Genomic DNA, 18499 nt, shown 5'->3' on the forward strand with positions numbered 1-18499 from the left:
TGATGTGAAACTTTATTTTCTATTTTTTTCCAAGTCATCTATGTGTTTACTGCCCCCTAATATAGATGGAAATTATAAAAGTCAATTATTAAAATGAATAAATTTAATGGTACAAGGGTCTTCTTCAATTTAAGCCATCATCTATCATTATCATTTAAGCCATTATCTATCCATTATCTATCTAACATTATCTATGGAGCTGTGATGTTCACATCTGGTGTTATAAAGCATTTAACAGAACAATACAAGTTTAGGCAGAAATAGGCCCAGTTTGGCCTCTGCACTAAAGGGATAACGTTAATAACTTATTCTTTCCATCCCCTTTCCAGGAGCACTACTAAAGTACATGATTGGAAAAGGGTCACAGTTGCCAGTAAACATACTGTAGCTCCCACTAGTGAGTATAAAAGGGGAGTAAAATGATAGCCTTCTGCATTCTAAAAGTTAAGTCAATGTTTAATGTTTAATTCCAATCAGCCACCTCTACTTCTGGTGCGGAACGTGGTCATGTCATCCAAAAGACTGACAATGCTGGTAAGTTATGTGTTTTAGTCAAACCTATAGAAACAGCTACATTATGCTCTTGTTGTAGTGCTTTGTTCATTGCTCATAAATCAAAGGGGCCCCCAACCAAATTTTGATTAGGGCCCCCAAAGGACTAGGGCCAGTTCTGGATGGTTGGACTGAAAGTGGAACAATGTGACTTCTAGTCTAGTCTAGTTGTATATTTCAACTCATTAACAGTTGCGATGCCCAGTGTAATAATCCTTAATATTTCATCACACATTATCCAAGGTAACGATGATTGATTCCCCAAGAGTTAAAAACATGTCTATAAAACATCGCAACAGAGAACATCTTGTTTGGTGCTGGTGGGTATTACCAGCAGTTAACCAGTAGAAGAAGGAGAAGACAGATTGTAACCCAAGAAGCGCAAATAGGTCTTACAGGTCTACAAAAAACTGTTTCTTCAGAAATTATGAAAAAAAATATAAAAATTGTGATCAAAGAGAAAACTTGTGTAAATAATATTTGCTCACTCAGCTTTAACTGTTACAGCAATAGTAAAAGACTATGTATTGTACACGCATTACCTTAGCATTAATTAATATCTGGGAAAAGCTAAAAGATTATGTTGTGTTTAATTGTACAATAAGTTTTGTTCCTAGAAAATTATTTCTCATTGGTAGATTGACTAGACAGTACATGTGACAGTAAAAATATTGTTTTGTTCTTTCAGGTTGATGGAAAACTACACCTACAACAGCTTCACGCTCCAGCTGGAGGGGTTAAATGTTTCAAAAGATTCTGTCTACCCTTTGTATTTCTTCTTCCTTTTCTCCTATCTGTTTATAATGGTTGCAAATGTTGGCATTGCTATACTGGTTTTCACTGACAAGAACCTTCACCAGCCCATGTATCTCCTTTTTTGCAACCTGCCATTTAATGACATCCTTGGAAACTCTATCTTAGTGCCTCGTTTGCTTATAGACATGTTTAGGCCTCCCTCTGAACGCCTCATTAGCTACTGTGAGTGTGTCGTCCAAGCTTTTACCTCACACATGTTTGGTACCACCAGTCTCACTGTGCTCATGATTATGGCCTTTGATAGATATGTTGCCATCTGCAATCCTCTACGCTATGCTGTCATAATGACCAACAACATGGTGATCAAGCTGACGGTTTCTGCCTGGGGAGTGGCCTTTGTTTTGGTTGGGATTCTGCTCGGTCTGACCATACGGCTGAACCGATGCAGGACTCTGATCACAAGTCCCTATTGTGACAATGCCTCACTTTTTATGCTCTCCTGTGAGAGTGTGTTTATTAATAATGTCTATGGCCTTACTTTCACTGTAGTCTTGTTTACAGCTTCAATAGGCAGCATGGTTCTCACCTATACTAAGATTACAGTAGTTTGTCTGACTAGCAAGAACAATTCTTTGAACAGTAAAGCTTTGAAAACCTGCAGCACTCATCTGGTTGTGTATCTGATCATGGTGTTCAGTGGAATGTCCCTCATTGCTCTGCATCGCTTCCCTCAATACTCAGATTACAGAAAACTCAGTAGCATCCTGTTTCATATAATCCCTGGCAGCCTGAACCCCATTATTTATGGTGTGCAGTCCAAAGAGATACGGAAATTTTTGGCAAAGTTGTTTGAGCCCAAGAAAATCTTGCCATCATAATAATTTCCAAGTCTGATTTGTAAATTTTACAACACAAATGATATAAAATATGAACTAAGAGTGGCCTATTGTATTCCATATTCTTGTGTTTGTGCCTTGTAAAAAAAAAAAAAAATGGACAGGCAACCCATCCTCATTCTTTACATCACAGCACGGTAATAATAATAAGAAAAGGTAATATCTACCAATAATGTGGTTATACAATGCTAATTATCAAGGCAGTCATTTTCTATAAATGTAATATTTCATGTGGTTAAATGTAGTGATGAAAATAATAACATGCTGTAGTCACATCCCGTAGTTCTCAAGTGTGCATTATAAAAGCTTAATAAAAGTGACTGTGCCCTGAACCTTAACCTATCCTTTAAGAAAGAAAAGTCCAGTTAATGATTTGATGATGGACTATTTGAAAATGATCAGATATTTAGCCAATAAGGTGGCAGGAAAGGTTGTGTGTCCATTGTAACTTATCCTACATCAAGCACATTTCTCTTAATGAATTCCCAAATTATGTGTATTTTGCATCACATGTAAAATGTGCCCAATCTGTTTTTTTTTAACTCAGGGTTTCTGCAGTGTTAACAAAATTAAATGTAAGACTTTAAAAGACCTTAATTCAATCTATACCTCTTTCATAGTCATACCAGTCAAAGGATGATGGAAAACCAGAGACAATATGTCAAGTCAAGTCAAATTTATTTATATAGCACATTTCATACAACAGGCATAAACTCAATTATGTATTAAGTACATTCATTTATTGACCATTATATCTCATTCTTGTCATTACTTGCCAGCTAACAATAATTCCTTGTAATATAACTAATCAATTAAGGTGACCTGGACCTAGATAAGCAGCAGAAAACTGAAAGCTGGATTACCCAATTACCAAATAATTCATTAAACTGTTTTGCTAAAATTGACACTTGTACATTATGAGAGCTTCCTAGATACTGTAGCTGCAGTAGTGACAGTGTTTGCTACCTGTTTGATAGCACTGACTGAAACTCCATAAAATCTAACAGCTATGTGTAGCACAATCGAGTGTCGCACCAGTCTCACTTGTAGTTTATAGATGTAGATCGTCTCCTGACTGCCTGCAAACACATACAAAAAAGTGTTAGTTAATGTTACTGTCTACAGGCAAGAAAAATATTCAAGACTTACCTTCTAAGGCTTTTGTTGAGGGAATTGAATTAAATGATTATCAAGACTTCTCAAAATCTGCAAACACTCTATTACTAAACTGACAAATATTAGACCAGGGACCCCCAGTTGACAGGATTATGTCCCCCATCTGATGAGATTTTTGCTTTTAGATGTTTTATTACAGAAAGTGTATGAAACCCAATAGGCATACATTCTGTCATTGTGTTTACACATGGATGGAATTATAGTGAAGATAATTTATCCCCCTTTCTCCTAGGCACCCCCAGGAATCCCCTCAATGACCCCTGGGGGTCCCCCTGACACCACTCAGAACTGACTCTTCTAGAATATCAAATGATTTTAACTATGTTTTTATTGATTGATAATTTTGATATTCATACGGGTGGATCTTCAGACCTCCTAACAGCTCCTGACCCGCTTTGTGAGAATTAATGAAAGTCTAAATAAAAATAAGGTGATGGTGTAACTGAAGGTAAAACAATGTGAGATAAACATTATAGTCTTAGAGCTACAAGTTGTGTATTTCAACAGCTATGATGGCCAATGTAATAATCCTTCATGTTGCATCAGACATTATCCAAGGTAACAATGATTGATTCCCAGAGAGTTAAAACATGTCTATAAAACACTGCAACAGAGAACATCTTGTTTGGTGCTGATGGGTATTACCAGACACGAGAAAGAGAGGACGGACTGAAACCAGAGACACGCAAACAGGTGTTAATGGTCTACAAGAACTGTTTCTTCACAATTTTTATAACTTTTTCTCATAATTTCTGATCAGAGAGAAAACTTATGTTGATACCATTCACTCAGTCAGTACTGTCTCTAGAAAATGATCTCTCATAGGTAGATTGCCTAGACATTGCATGTGACAATAGGAGCATTGTTTTGTTCTTTCAGGTTGATGGAAAACTACACCTACAACAGCCCCACGTTACAGCTGGAAGGGTTAAATGTCTCAAAGGATTCTATCTACCCTCTCTATCTCTTCTTTTTTTTCTCCTATTTGTTTATAATGGTTGCCAATTTAGGCATCGCTGTAATCATTTTCATAGACAAAAGCCTTCACCAGCCTATGTATCTGCTTTTTTGCAACCTTCCATTCAATGATATCTTTGGAAATTCGATCATGGTGCCCCGGTTGCTTATAGACATGTTTAGGCCTCCCTCTGAACGCCTCATCAGCTACTACGAGTGTGTGGTCCAAGCTTTCACCACACACATGTTTGGCACCACTTCCCACACTGTGCTCATGATTATGGCCTTTGACAGATATGTTGCCATCTGCAATCCTCTACGCTATGCTGCCATAATGACCAACAAGATGGTGATCAAGCTGACAGTTTCTGCCTGGGGAGTGGCCTTTGTTTTGGTTGGGATTCTGCTTGGTCTGACCATACGGCTGAATACATGCAGGGCTCTGATCACGAATCCTTACTGTGACAATGCCTCCTTGTTTAAACTCTCATGTGAGAGTGTGTATATTAATAATGTCTATGGCATCACATTCACTGTCGTCCTGTTTATAGGTTCAGTAGGCAGCATTGTTCTCACCTATACTAAGATTACAGTAGTTTGTCTGACTAGCAAGAACAAGTCTTTGAACAGTAAAGCTTTGAAGACCTGCAGCACTCATCTAGTTGTGTATCTGATCATGATCTTCAATGGAATGTCTATCATTACTCTTCACCGCTTTCCCCAATACTCATTTTACAGAAAACTCAGTAGCATCCTGTTTCATATAATCCCTTGCAGCCTGAACCCCATTATTTATGGTGTGCAGTCCAAAGAGATACAGAAATTTTTGGCAAAGTTGTTTGAGCCCAAGAAAATCTTGCCATCATAATAATTTCCAAGTCTGATTTGTAAATTTTACAACACAAATGATATAAAATATGAACTAAGAGTGGCCTATTGTATTCCATATTCTTGTGTTTGTGCCTTGTTAAAAAAAAAAAAATGGACAGGCAACCCATCCTCATTCTTTACATCACAGCACGGTAATAATAATAAGAAAAGGTAATATCTACCAATAATGTGGTTATACAATGCTAATTATAAAGGCAATCATTTTCTATAAATGTAATATTTCATGTGGTTAAATGTAGTGATGAAAATAATAACATGCTGTAGTCACATCCCGTAGTTCTCAAGTGTGCATTATAAAAGCTTAATAAAAGTGACTGTGCCCTGAACCTTAACCTATCCTTTAAGAAAGAAAAGTCCAGTTAATGATTTGATGATGGACTATTTGAAAATGATCAGATATTTAGCCAATAAGGTGGCAGGAAAGGTTGTGTGTTCATCGTAATTTATCCTACATCAAGCACATTTCTCTTAATGAATTCCCAAATTATGAGTATTTTGCATCACATGTAAAACGTGCCCAATCTTTTTTTTTTTTAACTCAGGGTTTCTGCATTGTTAACAAAAGGAAATGTAAGACTTTAAAAGACCTTAATTCAATTTATACCTCTTTCATAGTCATACCAGTCAAAGGATGATGGAAAACCAGAGACAATATGTCAAGTCAAGTCAAATTTATTTATAAAGCACATATCATACGACAGGCATAAACTCAATTATGTATTAAGTACATTCATTTATTGACCATTATATCTCATTCTTGTCATTACTTGCCAGCTAACAATAATTCCTTGTAATATAACTAATCAATTAAGGTGACCTGGACCTAGATAAGCAGCAGAAAACTGAAAGCTGGATTACCCAATTACCAAATAATTCATTAAACTGTTTTGCTAAAATTGACACTTGTACATTATGAGAGCTTCCTAGATACTGTAGCTGCAGTAGTGACAGTGTTTGCTACCGGTTTGATAGCACTGACTGAAGCTCCATAAAATCTAACAGCTATGTGTAGCACAATGGAGTGTCGCACCAGTCTCACTTGTAGTTTATAGATGTAGATCGTCTCCTGACTGCCTGCAAACACATACAAAAAAGTGTTATTTAATGTTACTGTCTACAGGCAAGAAAAATATTCAAGACTTACCTTCTAAGGCTTTTGTTGAGGGAATTGAATTAAATGATTATCAAGACTTTTCAAAATCTGCAAACACTCTATTACTAAACTGACAAATATTAGACCAGGGACCCCCAGTTGACAGGATTATGTCCCCCATCTGATGAGATTTTTGCTTTTAGATGTTTTATTACAGAAAGTGTATGAAACCCAATAGGCATACATTCTGTCATTGTGTTTACACATGGATGGAATTATAGTGAAGATAATTTATCCCCCTTTCTCCTAGGGACCCCCAGGAGTCCCCTCAACGACCCCTGGGGGTCCCCCTGACACCACTCAGAACGACTGTTCTAGAATATCAAATGATTTTAACTATGTTTTTATTGATTGGTAATTTTGATATTCATACGGGTGGATCTTCAGACCTCCTGACAGCTCCTGACCCGCTTTGTGAGAGTTAATGAAAGTCTAAATAAAAATAAGGTGATGGTGTAACTGAAGGTAAAACAATGTGAGATAAACATTATAGTCTTAGAGCTACAAGTTGTGTATTTCAACAGCTATGATAGCCAATGTAATAATCCTTCATGTTGCATCAGTCATTATCCAAGGTGGATTGATTCCCAGAGAGTTAAAACATGTCTATAAAACACTGCAACAGAGAACATCTTGTTTGGTGCTGATGGGTATTACCAGACACGAGAAAGAGAGGACGGACTGAAACCAGAGACACGCAAACAGGTATTAATGGTCTACAAGAACTGTTTCTTCACAATTTTTATAACTTTTTCTCATAATTTCTGATCAGAGAGAAAACTTATGTTGATACCATTCACTCAGTCAGTACTGTCTCTAGAAAATGATCTCTCATAGGTAGATTGCCTAGACATTGCATGTGACAATAGGAGCATTGTTTTGTTCTTTCAGGTTGATGGAAAACTACACTTACAACAGCCCCACGTTACAGCTGGAAGGGTTAAATGTCTCAAAGGATTCTATCTACCCTCTCTATCTCTTCTTTTTTTTCTCCTATCTGTTTATAATGGTTGCCAATTTAGGCATCGCTGTAATCATTTTTATAGACAAAAGCCTTCACCAGCCTATGTATCTGCTTTTTTGCAACCTTCCATTCAATGATATCCTTGGAAATTCGATCATGGTGCCCCGGTTGCTTATAGACATGTTTAGGCCTCCCTCTGAACGCCTCATTAGCTACTACGAGTGTGTGGTCCAAGCTTTCACCACACACATGTTTGGCACCACTTCCCACACTGTGCTCATGATTATGGCCTTTGACAGATATGTTGCCATCTGCAATCCTCTACGCTATGCTGCCATAATGACCAACAAGATGGTGATCAAGCTGACAGTTTCTGCCTGGGGAGTGGCCTTTGTTTTGGTTGGGATTCTGCTTGGTCTGACCATACGGCTGAATACATGCAGGACTCTGATCACGAATCCTTACTGTGATAATGCCTCGCTGTTTAAACTCTCCTGTGAGAGTGTGTATATTAATAATGTCTATGGCATCACATTCACTGTCGTCCTGTTTATAGGTTCAGTAGGCACCATTGTTGTCACCTATACTAAGATTACAGTAGTCTGTCTCACTAATAAGAACAAGTCTTTGAACAGTAAAGCTTTGAAGACCTGCAGCACTCATCTAGTTGTGTATCTGATCATGATCTTCAATGGAATGTCTATCATTAGTCTTCACCGCTTTCCCCAATACTCGGACTACAGAAAACTCTGTACCATTTTGTTTCATATCATCCCTGGCAGCCTCAACCCTATTATTTATGGTGTGCAGTCCAAAGAAATACAGAAATTATTGTCAAAGTTGATGTCCAAGAAGGTTTTGCCATCATGATAATAGAATTTGCAAGCACAGCCATAATTTCCCATGATATCCCATATATCATATATTTTTATTCATCCCTGTGGATATCAAGACTTTGACAGTTGTCATGCAAAAGTATAAAAGTAAGTGAAATTAATTGTGTTATTGTCAATCTATGATTAGTTTTTATATTGTTCTGATTGAGCAGTTTGTCATTTATTTTTGTTGGTAGTGTATAAATAAATAACCCTAGCTTCCAGCTCCTCAGGTTAGTCTCACTGTTGCCATCTTTACCTACAGTTTAATACAGACACATTAAATTAGAACTAAAAATAAACCCCTGTGTCATTAGTGTTTGGTTATACTGTCCGGTTATTAAAAGTGAATCCACATCTTCCACCCAGTCAGAAACTAATTTTCAGTGACCAGTAGTGTATATTCTTTGCTATTACAGTGGCTGAAATAATTTTAATGAAAGTGAGGGGAATAAGTGGGTATTTTTAAAAAAAGTAGTAATATTACTTTCATGTTTACTTGTGGGATATCAGTATAATACCATCATATTTACAGCACACTTCCAATAAATTACCATCAGTAATTACCAGAAAATAAGGCACACATTTCTACAGATTCCCTCTTTTTTAAGGTGATACCATCAAAATTCAACTAGAAATGACGTGATTTCTCACTTGGAAGCATGAGATTTCTATGTGCAAATGCCCAGGTTATTTATATATTTAACACCTTATGTGTGAATGCACCATCTGGATTGCTACTCAATTTTGTTGTATTCTGTGCAATGAAAATAAAAGAATTCTATTCTACTCTATAACCATGAGTCACGGCTGAAAAATGTTAAACCACCTGTTTATTCTCATGTTATGACTATTTAACACACTTTGTTTTCCTCTGTTCTGTAGGTCCCTCACCTAGATGCTCTAGGTCTCTGTGTTGTGTTCTTGTGTGTTGGGACTGTCTTGTGGGTGAACCAGATGTTGAACACTGGGTTAAATGTCAGTAATATTAGCTGCAAAGACAGATGTTTAAATATGATTGTTGGTAAAACAAATTGACAAAAAGTACACTAATTTTCAAGAATTTCACAATATCCTCGTTAATTTACATTAAAATCCAAATGAAATCATATTTAAACATCCCACTTTGCAATCAAAAATAATGTCAATATATTTTTTCAATGTGTTTCTAATAGTTTTGCATTACTAGAATGAAGAAAAAAAGTTTTTGGAAAAGTATGAGAAATGCACCTTTTTTTCTCAGCCATCAGGAGGGGCATGTCAAAGGCTTGTTTGATTGACATTAGCTGGCAGGCTACTGAGGTTACCATACAGAATGGAGACAAAGTGAACAAACTGCTGTAGTTACAAGTCATGGACAGTGTGACACTAACTTTTGAAGAAAAAACACCAAACCACCAACTAACGGGTCCAAAGTGAGCATTTACATGCTGTTTAACGTGTTGTAGCTGAGCAGATAATTAGCTACAGATGTTTCTCGTTTAATTAGTCTGCTTTACTGCCACATTACCATGTTGCTGCCGCAGCAATAAAAGAGGGGACTGCACTAGATAATTGTGGCCTCTAGGTGGCAGCAGAATGCTTGAGTCCTGCTGACAGGATTTTAGGATAATACCCCCTCCGACCACAGCGTAGTTGCAATGGCGGAGTGGTGCTGTATGTTTTTCTGCTCAATAACTTCACCAGAAGTGAAGCAACTGCAGAAGAAACTGACTGACTGCAGTGAGCTATCTTTCTTTTAGCTTAGCACCACACTTTATGTTTGTCATGTCTTAATTCAAGGCTCCCTTGTCATGTTGTCTGTTTGGAAATGCTCCTGTTACATCTTAAAAGTTATTATAGGTTCATAAAGATCGTTTAGTGTACACATCTAGTAACTGTTTTAAGTTAAATAGTGTAATGCTAGCTCTGCTAGCTTTGCTTTTTTTATGGGATTTACCATTGTATTATTGATAAGTGTCCTGTCATCCAGTTCACTTCCTGATGTTAAGTGTCATGTTGTGAAACAACTTTATTAAAATAAAAGTCCTCTGTTCAAATCGTATGTAACAGTATTAAACAGTATGTAACATTTTATCATTTAAATGTAGTTAAATATCAGATTCTTCCAGAGTCAACAGTCTTCAACTGTTTCCTACTGTTGGAGGAAAACAGTGGTTAGACCAAAAAACTTAACCTGCAGGTAAAACCAGACAAAGCTAGATTAAAATATCAAAGATGATGATTTTGCCTATAATTTGACATCAAAACAGCAGTGATTTGGCGGCTGGCAAATGGCTGACAACAGTGTCTTGTGATGCTCCGCTAATGTTAGCTAACATTAGCTGTGGACGTCTGTGTTGTTACATTCAGTGTTATGGTCACACAGAGACTGCCTGGCTATGTTAGCGGCCGTTAGCCAGCCGCGGAACCACTGCTGTTGATGTCAAAGGATAGGATATCACCATATTCAATATTTTAATAGAGCTTCGTTTTGTCTTACCTTAGGTTAAGTTTTTTGGTCCAAACTCCTGTTACTGATGAAGCTGCTGCTGCTGTCATGCACGTATGCATGGTTAAGCCCATGGCATCAAAATCTCACTTCAGCCAGGCACCAAAGTTGGCAACCCTCAGTTAGGGCTAAAGTCTGCAACTAAAGTTACTAGCATTGTGTAGTTGAGCTTAAACATGGCAATCTAATGGACACAGTTAGTAGCTAACATTACTGATATTTGTTTTGATTTTATCTTAACATGAGATTTGTCATAGTGTGCTGTTTGTGTCCAAAAAAAAAAATCAAATGCTACTGACGTTTTTAATTTGGTCTTAACATTAGATTTGTGATAGCAGCTCAAGCTATTGTCGTTGTATAATTCAGGTTCATTTAGAATTCTGATGCAGCTAAAGTTACCAGCTAATCCAGCAAGTTCACACCTCAACAAAATATATAACATAGGTCTAGTGTTTTGGACATATTAATGCAGGGAAATTACATATTGGGCCATTAAGATAGCCATTATGACTTCATAATGTTGTAATGAATGAATGACCCCCTGGTGATAAAACTAGAGCTATATAAAACCCCAACCAAGGAAGAGATCTTCTTTGCTGGATATCAACTGCCAACAAAGACTCTAGAAAGAAAAGACGAAAGACTGATGAACCAGAGGAGTCAAAGCAGGTATTACTGAATTACAAATAGTCTTTTTCTCTGACAATATATATTATCAATCTCCAATCAAAGTCAAAACGTAGTCATTATCTTTCACTTAAGTTTTTGTTTTGGTTGTTTTAATCTTTTGTGGAACTTCATTATCTGGTAAAAGCAAAATGTTTATATAATTTATCATTAAGTCAGTGACATTATCAGTGATTTCTGATCTTTCTTATTGCAGGTTGATGGAAAACTACACCTACAACAGCTTCACACTCCAACTCGAGGGATTAAATATCTCAAAGGGCTCTATCTATCCTGTCTTTCTCTTCTTTTTTTTCTCCTATGTTTTTCTAATGTTTTTGAATGTAGGCATTACATGTCTGGTTTTTATTGACAAGAATCTTCACCAGCCCATGTATCTCCTTTTTTGCAACCTGCCACTCAATGACATCCTTGGAAATTCAAACATGGTGCCCCGTTTGCTTATGGACATGTTGCTGCCTCCCTCTGAACGCATCATCACTTACTATGAATGTGTGATTCAAGCTTTCACCACACAAATGTTTGGTACCACCGCTCACACTGTGCTCATGATTATGGCCTTTGATAGATATGTTGCCATCTGCAACCCTTTACGCTATGCTGCCATAATGACCAACAAGATGGTGATCAAGCTGACAGTTTCTGCCTGGGGAGTGGGCTTTGTGTTGGTTGGGATTCTGCTCGGTCTGACCATACGGCTGAACCGATGCAGGACTCTGATCATGAATCCTTACTGTGATAATGCCTCGCTGTTTAAACTCTCCTGTGAGAGTGTGTTTATTAATAATGTCTATGGCCTCACTTTCACTGTAGTCTTGCTTACAGCTTCTATAGGCAGTATTGTTCTCACTTATACTAAGATTACAGTAGTTTGTTTGACCAGTAAGAACAAATCTTTGAACAGTAAAGCCTTGAAGACCTGCAGCACTCATCTTGTTGTGTATCTGATAATGCTGCTCAGTGGGATGATTGTCATTCTTCTGCATCGCTTCCCACAGTACTCAGATTACAGGAAACTCTCTGCTATTCTGTTTCATATCATCCCTGGCACCCTGAACCCACTTATATATGGGGTGCAATCTGCAGAAATCTGCAAATCCTTGTCAAAATTATTTCGATCCAAACCAGTTATGCCATTCTTCTGAGTTGAGAAATTCAAATTTAGAGAGTACATGTGGGGACAACACAGTCACAGATTGTGAAAAGTCATCAAATTATAGGGGACCTATTATGCTAATTTTCAGCTCTATATTTTTATTTTGGGACTCCACTAGAGTAGCTTTGCATGATTCATACTTCAGAGAACTCCTTATTTGTCTTATACTGGCCCTCAGTTCAGCCTACGTCTGAAACAGGCTGTTCTATTGTGAAAAATTTATAGGAAATCAAATGTGTTCTTCACCAAATTAGCAGATCTTCACTAGCAGCCCTGAAAACCAGTTGACACAACAAGATATGGAGATATTTGGAGCTATTTGTTCAGTGGATCAGTTAGAAATAATGCAGGGAGGAATAGTACAGGCAGAAACAGCCACAGTGAGATGTTTAATGAAGAGCTGCAGACCACAGAGCAGTCTGAGCCTGAGCTTTTTGCTCACAGTGATTCATTTTACATACGTTTACCTCATTATTTGAAACTATGTTTAATATGAACATCCGACAGTGTAATGTGATATATATATATATATATATATATATATATATATATATATATATATATATATATATATATATATATATATGGCTGAAAATAAGGAAAAGCATAATAGATCCCCTCTAAACCAAACTGCTGTATTGTATTCCACATTATAATAATTGTTTATAGCCATTGTTTTTGGTGAGAATGGTGAATCGTGACAAATGGTTGTTTTCATGAATTCCACTCACTGAAGCTGAATGTTTTCATTTTAATCCAAATTTCAGATATTCATACTTTCTCTTACTTGGTGAATCCAAATAGTGAGATTTTTGTTTGTCAACTTCTAATATTAATTATGATATCTATGTGAAATGTATCATTATCACATTATATTCTGAAATGCTTTTTCAAAGATGCTGCTTTCTCCTCATGCTGTCTTATTGTATTGATCAGTTAGCATACTCAATTGTGAGACGCTAGCAGCTGAGTTCATTGTATCCCAGTTAGTGTAATACAGCATGGAGCCCTGGTTGGAGAAAATAATTTGTTTCTTTGCAAATAAAAGTTAATCTCTGTGAAGTAACATAAAGTCTCAAAACACAAATGATAAGCACCCTAGATATTAATATACATTGCCACAAATTTGCAACGTATACTATAATAAATTGTGTTACTTACTTTGTCCTTATTTACTTCAGCAGTTATAAAGTTTGTACTTATTTACACATATGGATATCTTACACGTGCACAATCATGTCACTACTGAAAACACTGTGAGACATAATTGCATGTATAAGTTTAGTAATTCATTTGTACAAGCAACAACAACAACAACAACAACAATAAAAACACAGGCATCGGTTAAAGAGCTATTGTAATAATATACTGACTACTGATGCAGAACAGGATTCTGTGCCAGTAGTCCACAGGCTGTTGGTCCAGAGTGGTTTTCCGTGCCGATAATAGTTTGTTCTATTGGTATGTAAAGTAGTTTTAACAGGAGGGGGACATTATTCGAGGGGGGAACAGATTTAGACACAACACTGGACCTCTTGTAGACCATTAACTGGACATCCTTTACCATCATATTGGGCATTTTAGTGGCATTAAATGGTTTCATTTTACCATAGGAAGATGAAACATTTGAAAATGATTGGATATGTTGGAGTAAGGTCCTTTTTACACTTGGCATTAACATCCATCTCGGGTGATCCGATCACAAATGGACAGCTTTAAGTAGAGGTGTGAACACAGCCAAGATGCATTGTGGACACATTGAGATCACTCTGGGTGGTCTGGGCCACATGTGGCCACATTCATTTAGCAATGTAAATGCAATGAGTCCTGGTCCACATGGAAGGACCACCTACTCAACTGACATCCTCTATTTTCAGACAAGGCACAGGACCCTCTGTCCAAAGCTGTTCAACTTGTTTGATAAAAGCTAAACAATGCGTTATTTTGTTTTTCCATTTTTCATGGAAATTAAAAAAAACAAAATCCACTTCCCGTTTTTTCTTTTTTTTTCTCATTCCCCTAACCCATTTTCTTCATCAAATCAACAATTGGAATAGAAATTAAAACATTCATTTTCTGCCAGAAAATATTTCAGAAGCTAAATATTGCTGGACAGTTCCCTCTGGACTGTCTAGTTGATAGCTGCGCTGCAGCAAAACTAAAAACGCTGCTGACATAATGAGCTCAGGATTCATCAGGAGGGCCAAACAGTTTCATTGTATGAACCTGTACTGTGTGTGTAACCTTTTGGATATGTAGAACACAGAACATTAATTAACATTAGACCTTGACTGATCCTGTTGGCGTGTTGGAGATTTAAATAATCAGTGAAGTTATGCCGCTGTTTCTCATGTGCACAGCGTCTCTCAATGAGGAGACGCAGCTGTGGGGAGATCGCTACATATAACTATTTCTTAGGCTATATAAATATATATATATATACATATATATATGTTCAGATGCGACTCTAGAGTAAATCAATAGGACAGGCAATTGATTTTCGTTCGGGGGTACACAATGTATTGTTTAAGCCTATTATTAAACAAGTTGACCACAACTTTGGACAAAGGGTACATGGACCTCCGGTCCTCCCGCCAGTTAAAAATAACAATGAATTTGGTCTTTGCAAACGGAAATGATGTCCGTATTTATTTGCATATAGAGCGGTGGAGAAGTGAGATCGATCACAAGTGGTCACTCAAGACGCATGTGGAGACGCATGTTAATGACAGGTGTAAACAGGGCCAAAAGGCCCAAAAGGCAGAGGAACTTTTGGGCCTCTGCCAATAGGGTCTTTGCCCTTAGGCGATTGTAAGGTGTGATGTGGCACTGCAACTTTGAGGGCTTATAAAATCCAAACTGTTCAAGTTATTACAAAGTTTTTAACAACTTTCTCAGCATAGTGTCATAAGTCATGTATTAAAGTTTGAAGCCGATACCATTAATGCCCTCAGAGGAGATAGCATTTGTTCGGGGGCCAAAATTGGGGCAAAGTCTTATTTTGAAAGGCTAATTGTGGACTTCCTGTTGGATTGAAGTCAGGGGTGTCAGTATATGATTTGTAGGTCTTGATGAGACGAATAATTGAGTTTTGGTTTGATGTCTCTATGACATTCCTATGGGCCTTGGCGGCCATTTTAGTTACATAGGTGGTGCTAGAGAGCACATTTTGGCACTTTGGGGGTTGATTTTTACATTTTATCAAAGTTTTCACCAGACCTGCTGTGTGTGCCAAATTTGGTGAGTTTTTGAGCATGTTTAGGGGGTCAAATTTAGGTGTGAAGTCCCGTAATAATTAAAGCTGCAAACAGCATTGAACAGGCCCTCGCGCTCCACACACGTTGGGCCATGACATAAGGCTGACTTGCTCGAAATCGAAATGTGTACTGTCACAGGGGTTCTACAGTGCGAGTATTTCACTCGCATTTGTTGTAACGGGTATAGAATGGACCCAATAGCAGCACAAATGACACTGGTATAAATTTTGCAGTCTTTATTTCACACAATGTCAAGGCAATAGTAGCACGGTCGGAAAAACACAGTTCTGATGAGTATGGCTCCACTGGAAATTGAACCCCGATCTTCCACTCCCACAGCGGACAAAGACCAGGGAACAGGCAGGCAGAACTCAGAGTCAGGGACAGAAGGCTGGTGGCTAACGGAGCATTAGCTGCAGCATGACTAGAAGGAAGCATAACCAGTTAGCCTCCGCTCGGCTCTCAGCTAGCCCCGGCTCTCTGTTTGGATCCAACTGGACCACCGAGCCCCGGTTTGTTATTCAGGTTAAAGTGGGAAGAACCAGGGGGGCTGTCAGTCAGTTAAGTGAAATGAAGCCTGCAGAAGAAACACCAGGACCATCAGGGTGAAACAGTCCGTGGAGGAGTTGCTGTGTTCGGCTGCACAGATAGGAAATCCCTCGGCTGACAGGATGTACCACTCTGTTTGAAAAAACCTCTTATTCTCCTCTTTTTGGGTTATATATATTTATATATAAAACCTACACATCAAAAGAGAACACACATTTTGATTTACATACTCACACACACAAAGCATTTAAATATGTATGTGATAAATTGTTGTCTTTAATTAACAATTACTTGAACATTTTTAAGTGTGCTCCTAAATTTCTGTGTGTGCTCCTAATTTTTTTCATTTAGGAACACATGTACTTCGACAAAAAAGTAAGCATTGAACACTGCTGTCAGATGTGTAGAGACAATAAGTAACTGCATCTGGCCACAGAAAAATACTCATATATTTGAATGGAGAGTGTGAATGAACCGCTAGGTGCTTGGGCCCTAATAAAGGAAAAACTGCAGTACAGAGCTACAAATTTTAGTTTTGATTTTATTTTTCTGCAGCACTTTATCACGAAACTGTCACTCTCACTCCATTTTTTCCCTTCCCCTCATGAACATCCCCACTACTGAATTATACATATAAGACTCATAATTATTGTAAAATAAATGATAATAACACCAAACTTCATACAAAGTTTGTAGACCTTTCTGCTGTATCCTTAAAAAATGACTTCCATTTAACCGTGACACCCATCCCTCTCAGCTGGAGAGAAAGATTTCAGAGTACTCTTCTTGTGAAATATCCTCATAAATCCCATGACTATGGCCAAATCTTACATTAAAAATCGCCTTTGAGTAGGAATTTTCATCGCAAATCCATTGATACAGGTTTGAAAGTGGTCTGACTTACAGTTTAGACGCCAGATGCCTCAGTTTGGTACAAAGTCCATACCCATGGATTGCCTCCCCATTGGTTTACATTGTAAGGTATGATATGGCACTCCAACTTTCGGGGCTTATAAAATCTAAACCGTTCGAGTTATTACAAAGTTTTTAATAACTTTTGTTCAGCACAGTGTGATAAGTCAGGTATTAAAGTTTGAAGCCAATACCATTAACTCCCTAGGAGGAGATAGCGTTTGTTCGGGGTCCAAAACTGGGGAAAAGTCATACTTTCATGTGTGTATGGCGGACTTCCTGTTGGATTTAGGTCAGGGGTGTCAGTTTATGATTTGTAGGTCTTGATGAGATATATAATTGAGTTTTGGTTCGATCTCTCTACGACATTCCTATGGGCTGTGGCGGCCATATTAGATACATAGGTGGCGCTATCAAGCACATTTTGGCACTTTGGGGGAAAATTTTTACATTTTATAAAATTTTTCACCAGACCTGATGTGCGTGGCAAATTTGGTGAGCATGTTTAGGGGGTCAAATTAAGGGTTGAAGTGGCGGAATAATAAAGAAGAAAGAAAGGAAGAAACGCATAAAATACAATAGGGTCTTCGCCCCTTTGGGGCTCAGGCCCTAATTAAAGCTGCAAGCAGCGATGAATGGGCCCTTGCACCCTTGTGCACGTCGGGGCACGGCGCAGTCGAAGGGCTTTTTTTGTAGGCATGCAGATGTGTTCAGAACTGGACTCTTATCGAACATTGCATGAAGGAGTTAAATTTCATTTCCTGTGTCCACTAAATGGTTCTAGAGAACACCTATTAAGTAAACATCATGTTGCCGTATATCAACTGTAGACCACACCTTGAAAATTTCATGTGAATCAGATGATGTTTGTCATATAAGGCTGACCTGTTACACCTGTGTCCTCAAAATCATGCAAGTTTTGGGCCCATTCACTTGAATTTCAATTAGTAAATTGAAAACTCGTGATGAGTTTGTGTGTGAAACAAGTTAATTTCCTAATTTTCATCAAGTCTATTTTTACAAAAGTAAAGACTTTTAAGCCACATGACCTGGTCAAAGTGTGATTGAAATGTGTACTGTCAGGTGTGTAAAGACAATAAGTAACTGCAGCTGGCCACAGAAAAATACTCATATATTTGAATGGAGAGTGTGAGCGAACCGCTAGGTGCTCGGGCCCTAATAAAGGAAAAACTGCAGTACAGAGCTACAAATTTTAGTTTTGATGGT

At 37.7% G+C, this 18499-nt stretch overlaps 4 protein-coding genes across 5 annotated transcripts; all 4 read left to right on the plus strand.

The window, feature by feature from the left end:
• Positions 1–1241: 1241 nt before the first annotated feature.
• Positions 1242–2186, plus strand: LOC122995593 (olfactory receptor 146-like). The gene has a single exon (XM_044370904.1). It carries the CDS (start codon positions 1245–1247, stop codon positions 2184–2186), a length of 942 nt encoding a protein of 313 aa, XP_044226839.1. The 5' UTR covers positions 1242–1244.
• A 1938-nt stretch (positions 2187–4124) lies between these two features.
• LOC122995546 (olfactory receptor 146-like) lies at positions 4125–5969 on the plus strand. 2 transcript variants are annotated; one of them, XM_044370847.1, is made up of 2 exons: positions 4240–5195; positions 5927–5969. In XM_044370847.1, the coding sequence occupies exons 1-2, from the start codon at positions 4264–4266 to the stop codon at positions 5967–5969; spliced, it is 975 nt and encodes a 324-aa protein (XP_044226782.1). In that variant the 5' UTR covers positions 4240–4263. The 2 variants fall into 2 exon arrangements, with proteins under 2 accessions (XP_044226780.1, XP_044226782.1); XM_044370845.1 differs by lacking the exon at positions 5927–5969 and having other exon boundaries at positions 4125–5205.
• A 1304-nt stretch (positions 5970–7273) lies between these two features.
• Positions 7274–11352, plus strand: LOC122995473 (olfactory receptor 146-like). The gene has a single exon (XM_044370749.1). The coding sequence runs from the start codon at positions 7277–7279 to the stop codon at positions 8213–8215; it is 939 nt and encodes a 312-aa protein (XP_044226684.1). The 5' UTR covers positions 7274–7276; the 3' UTR covers positions 8216–11352.
• A 234-nt stretch (positions 11353–11586) lies between these two features.
• LOC122995562 (olfactory receptor 146-like) lies at positions 11587–12543 on the plus strand. Its single transcript, XM_044370871.1, has one exon. The coding sequence runs from the start codon at positions 11599–11601 to the stop codon at positions 12541–12543; it is 945 nt and encodes a 314-aa protein (XP_044226806.1). The 5' UTR covers positions 11587–11598.
• The last annotated feature ends 5956 nt before the right edge of the window (positions 12544–18499 follow it).

Source organism: Thunnus albacares, chromosome 13, assembly GCF_914725855.1.
Source record: "Thunnus albacares chromosome 13, fThuAlb1.1, whole genome shotgun sequence".
Taxonomy (NCBI): Eukaryota; Metazoa; Chordata; class Actinopteri; order Scombriformes; family Scombridae; genus Thunnus; species Thunnus albacares.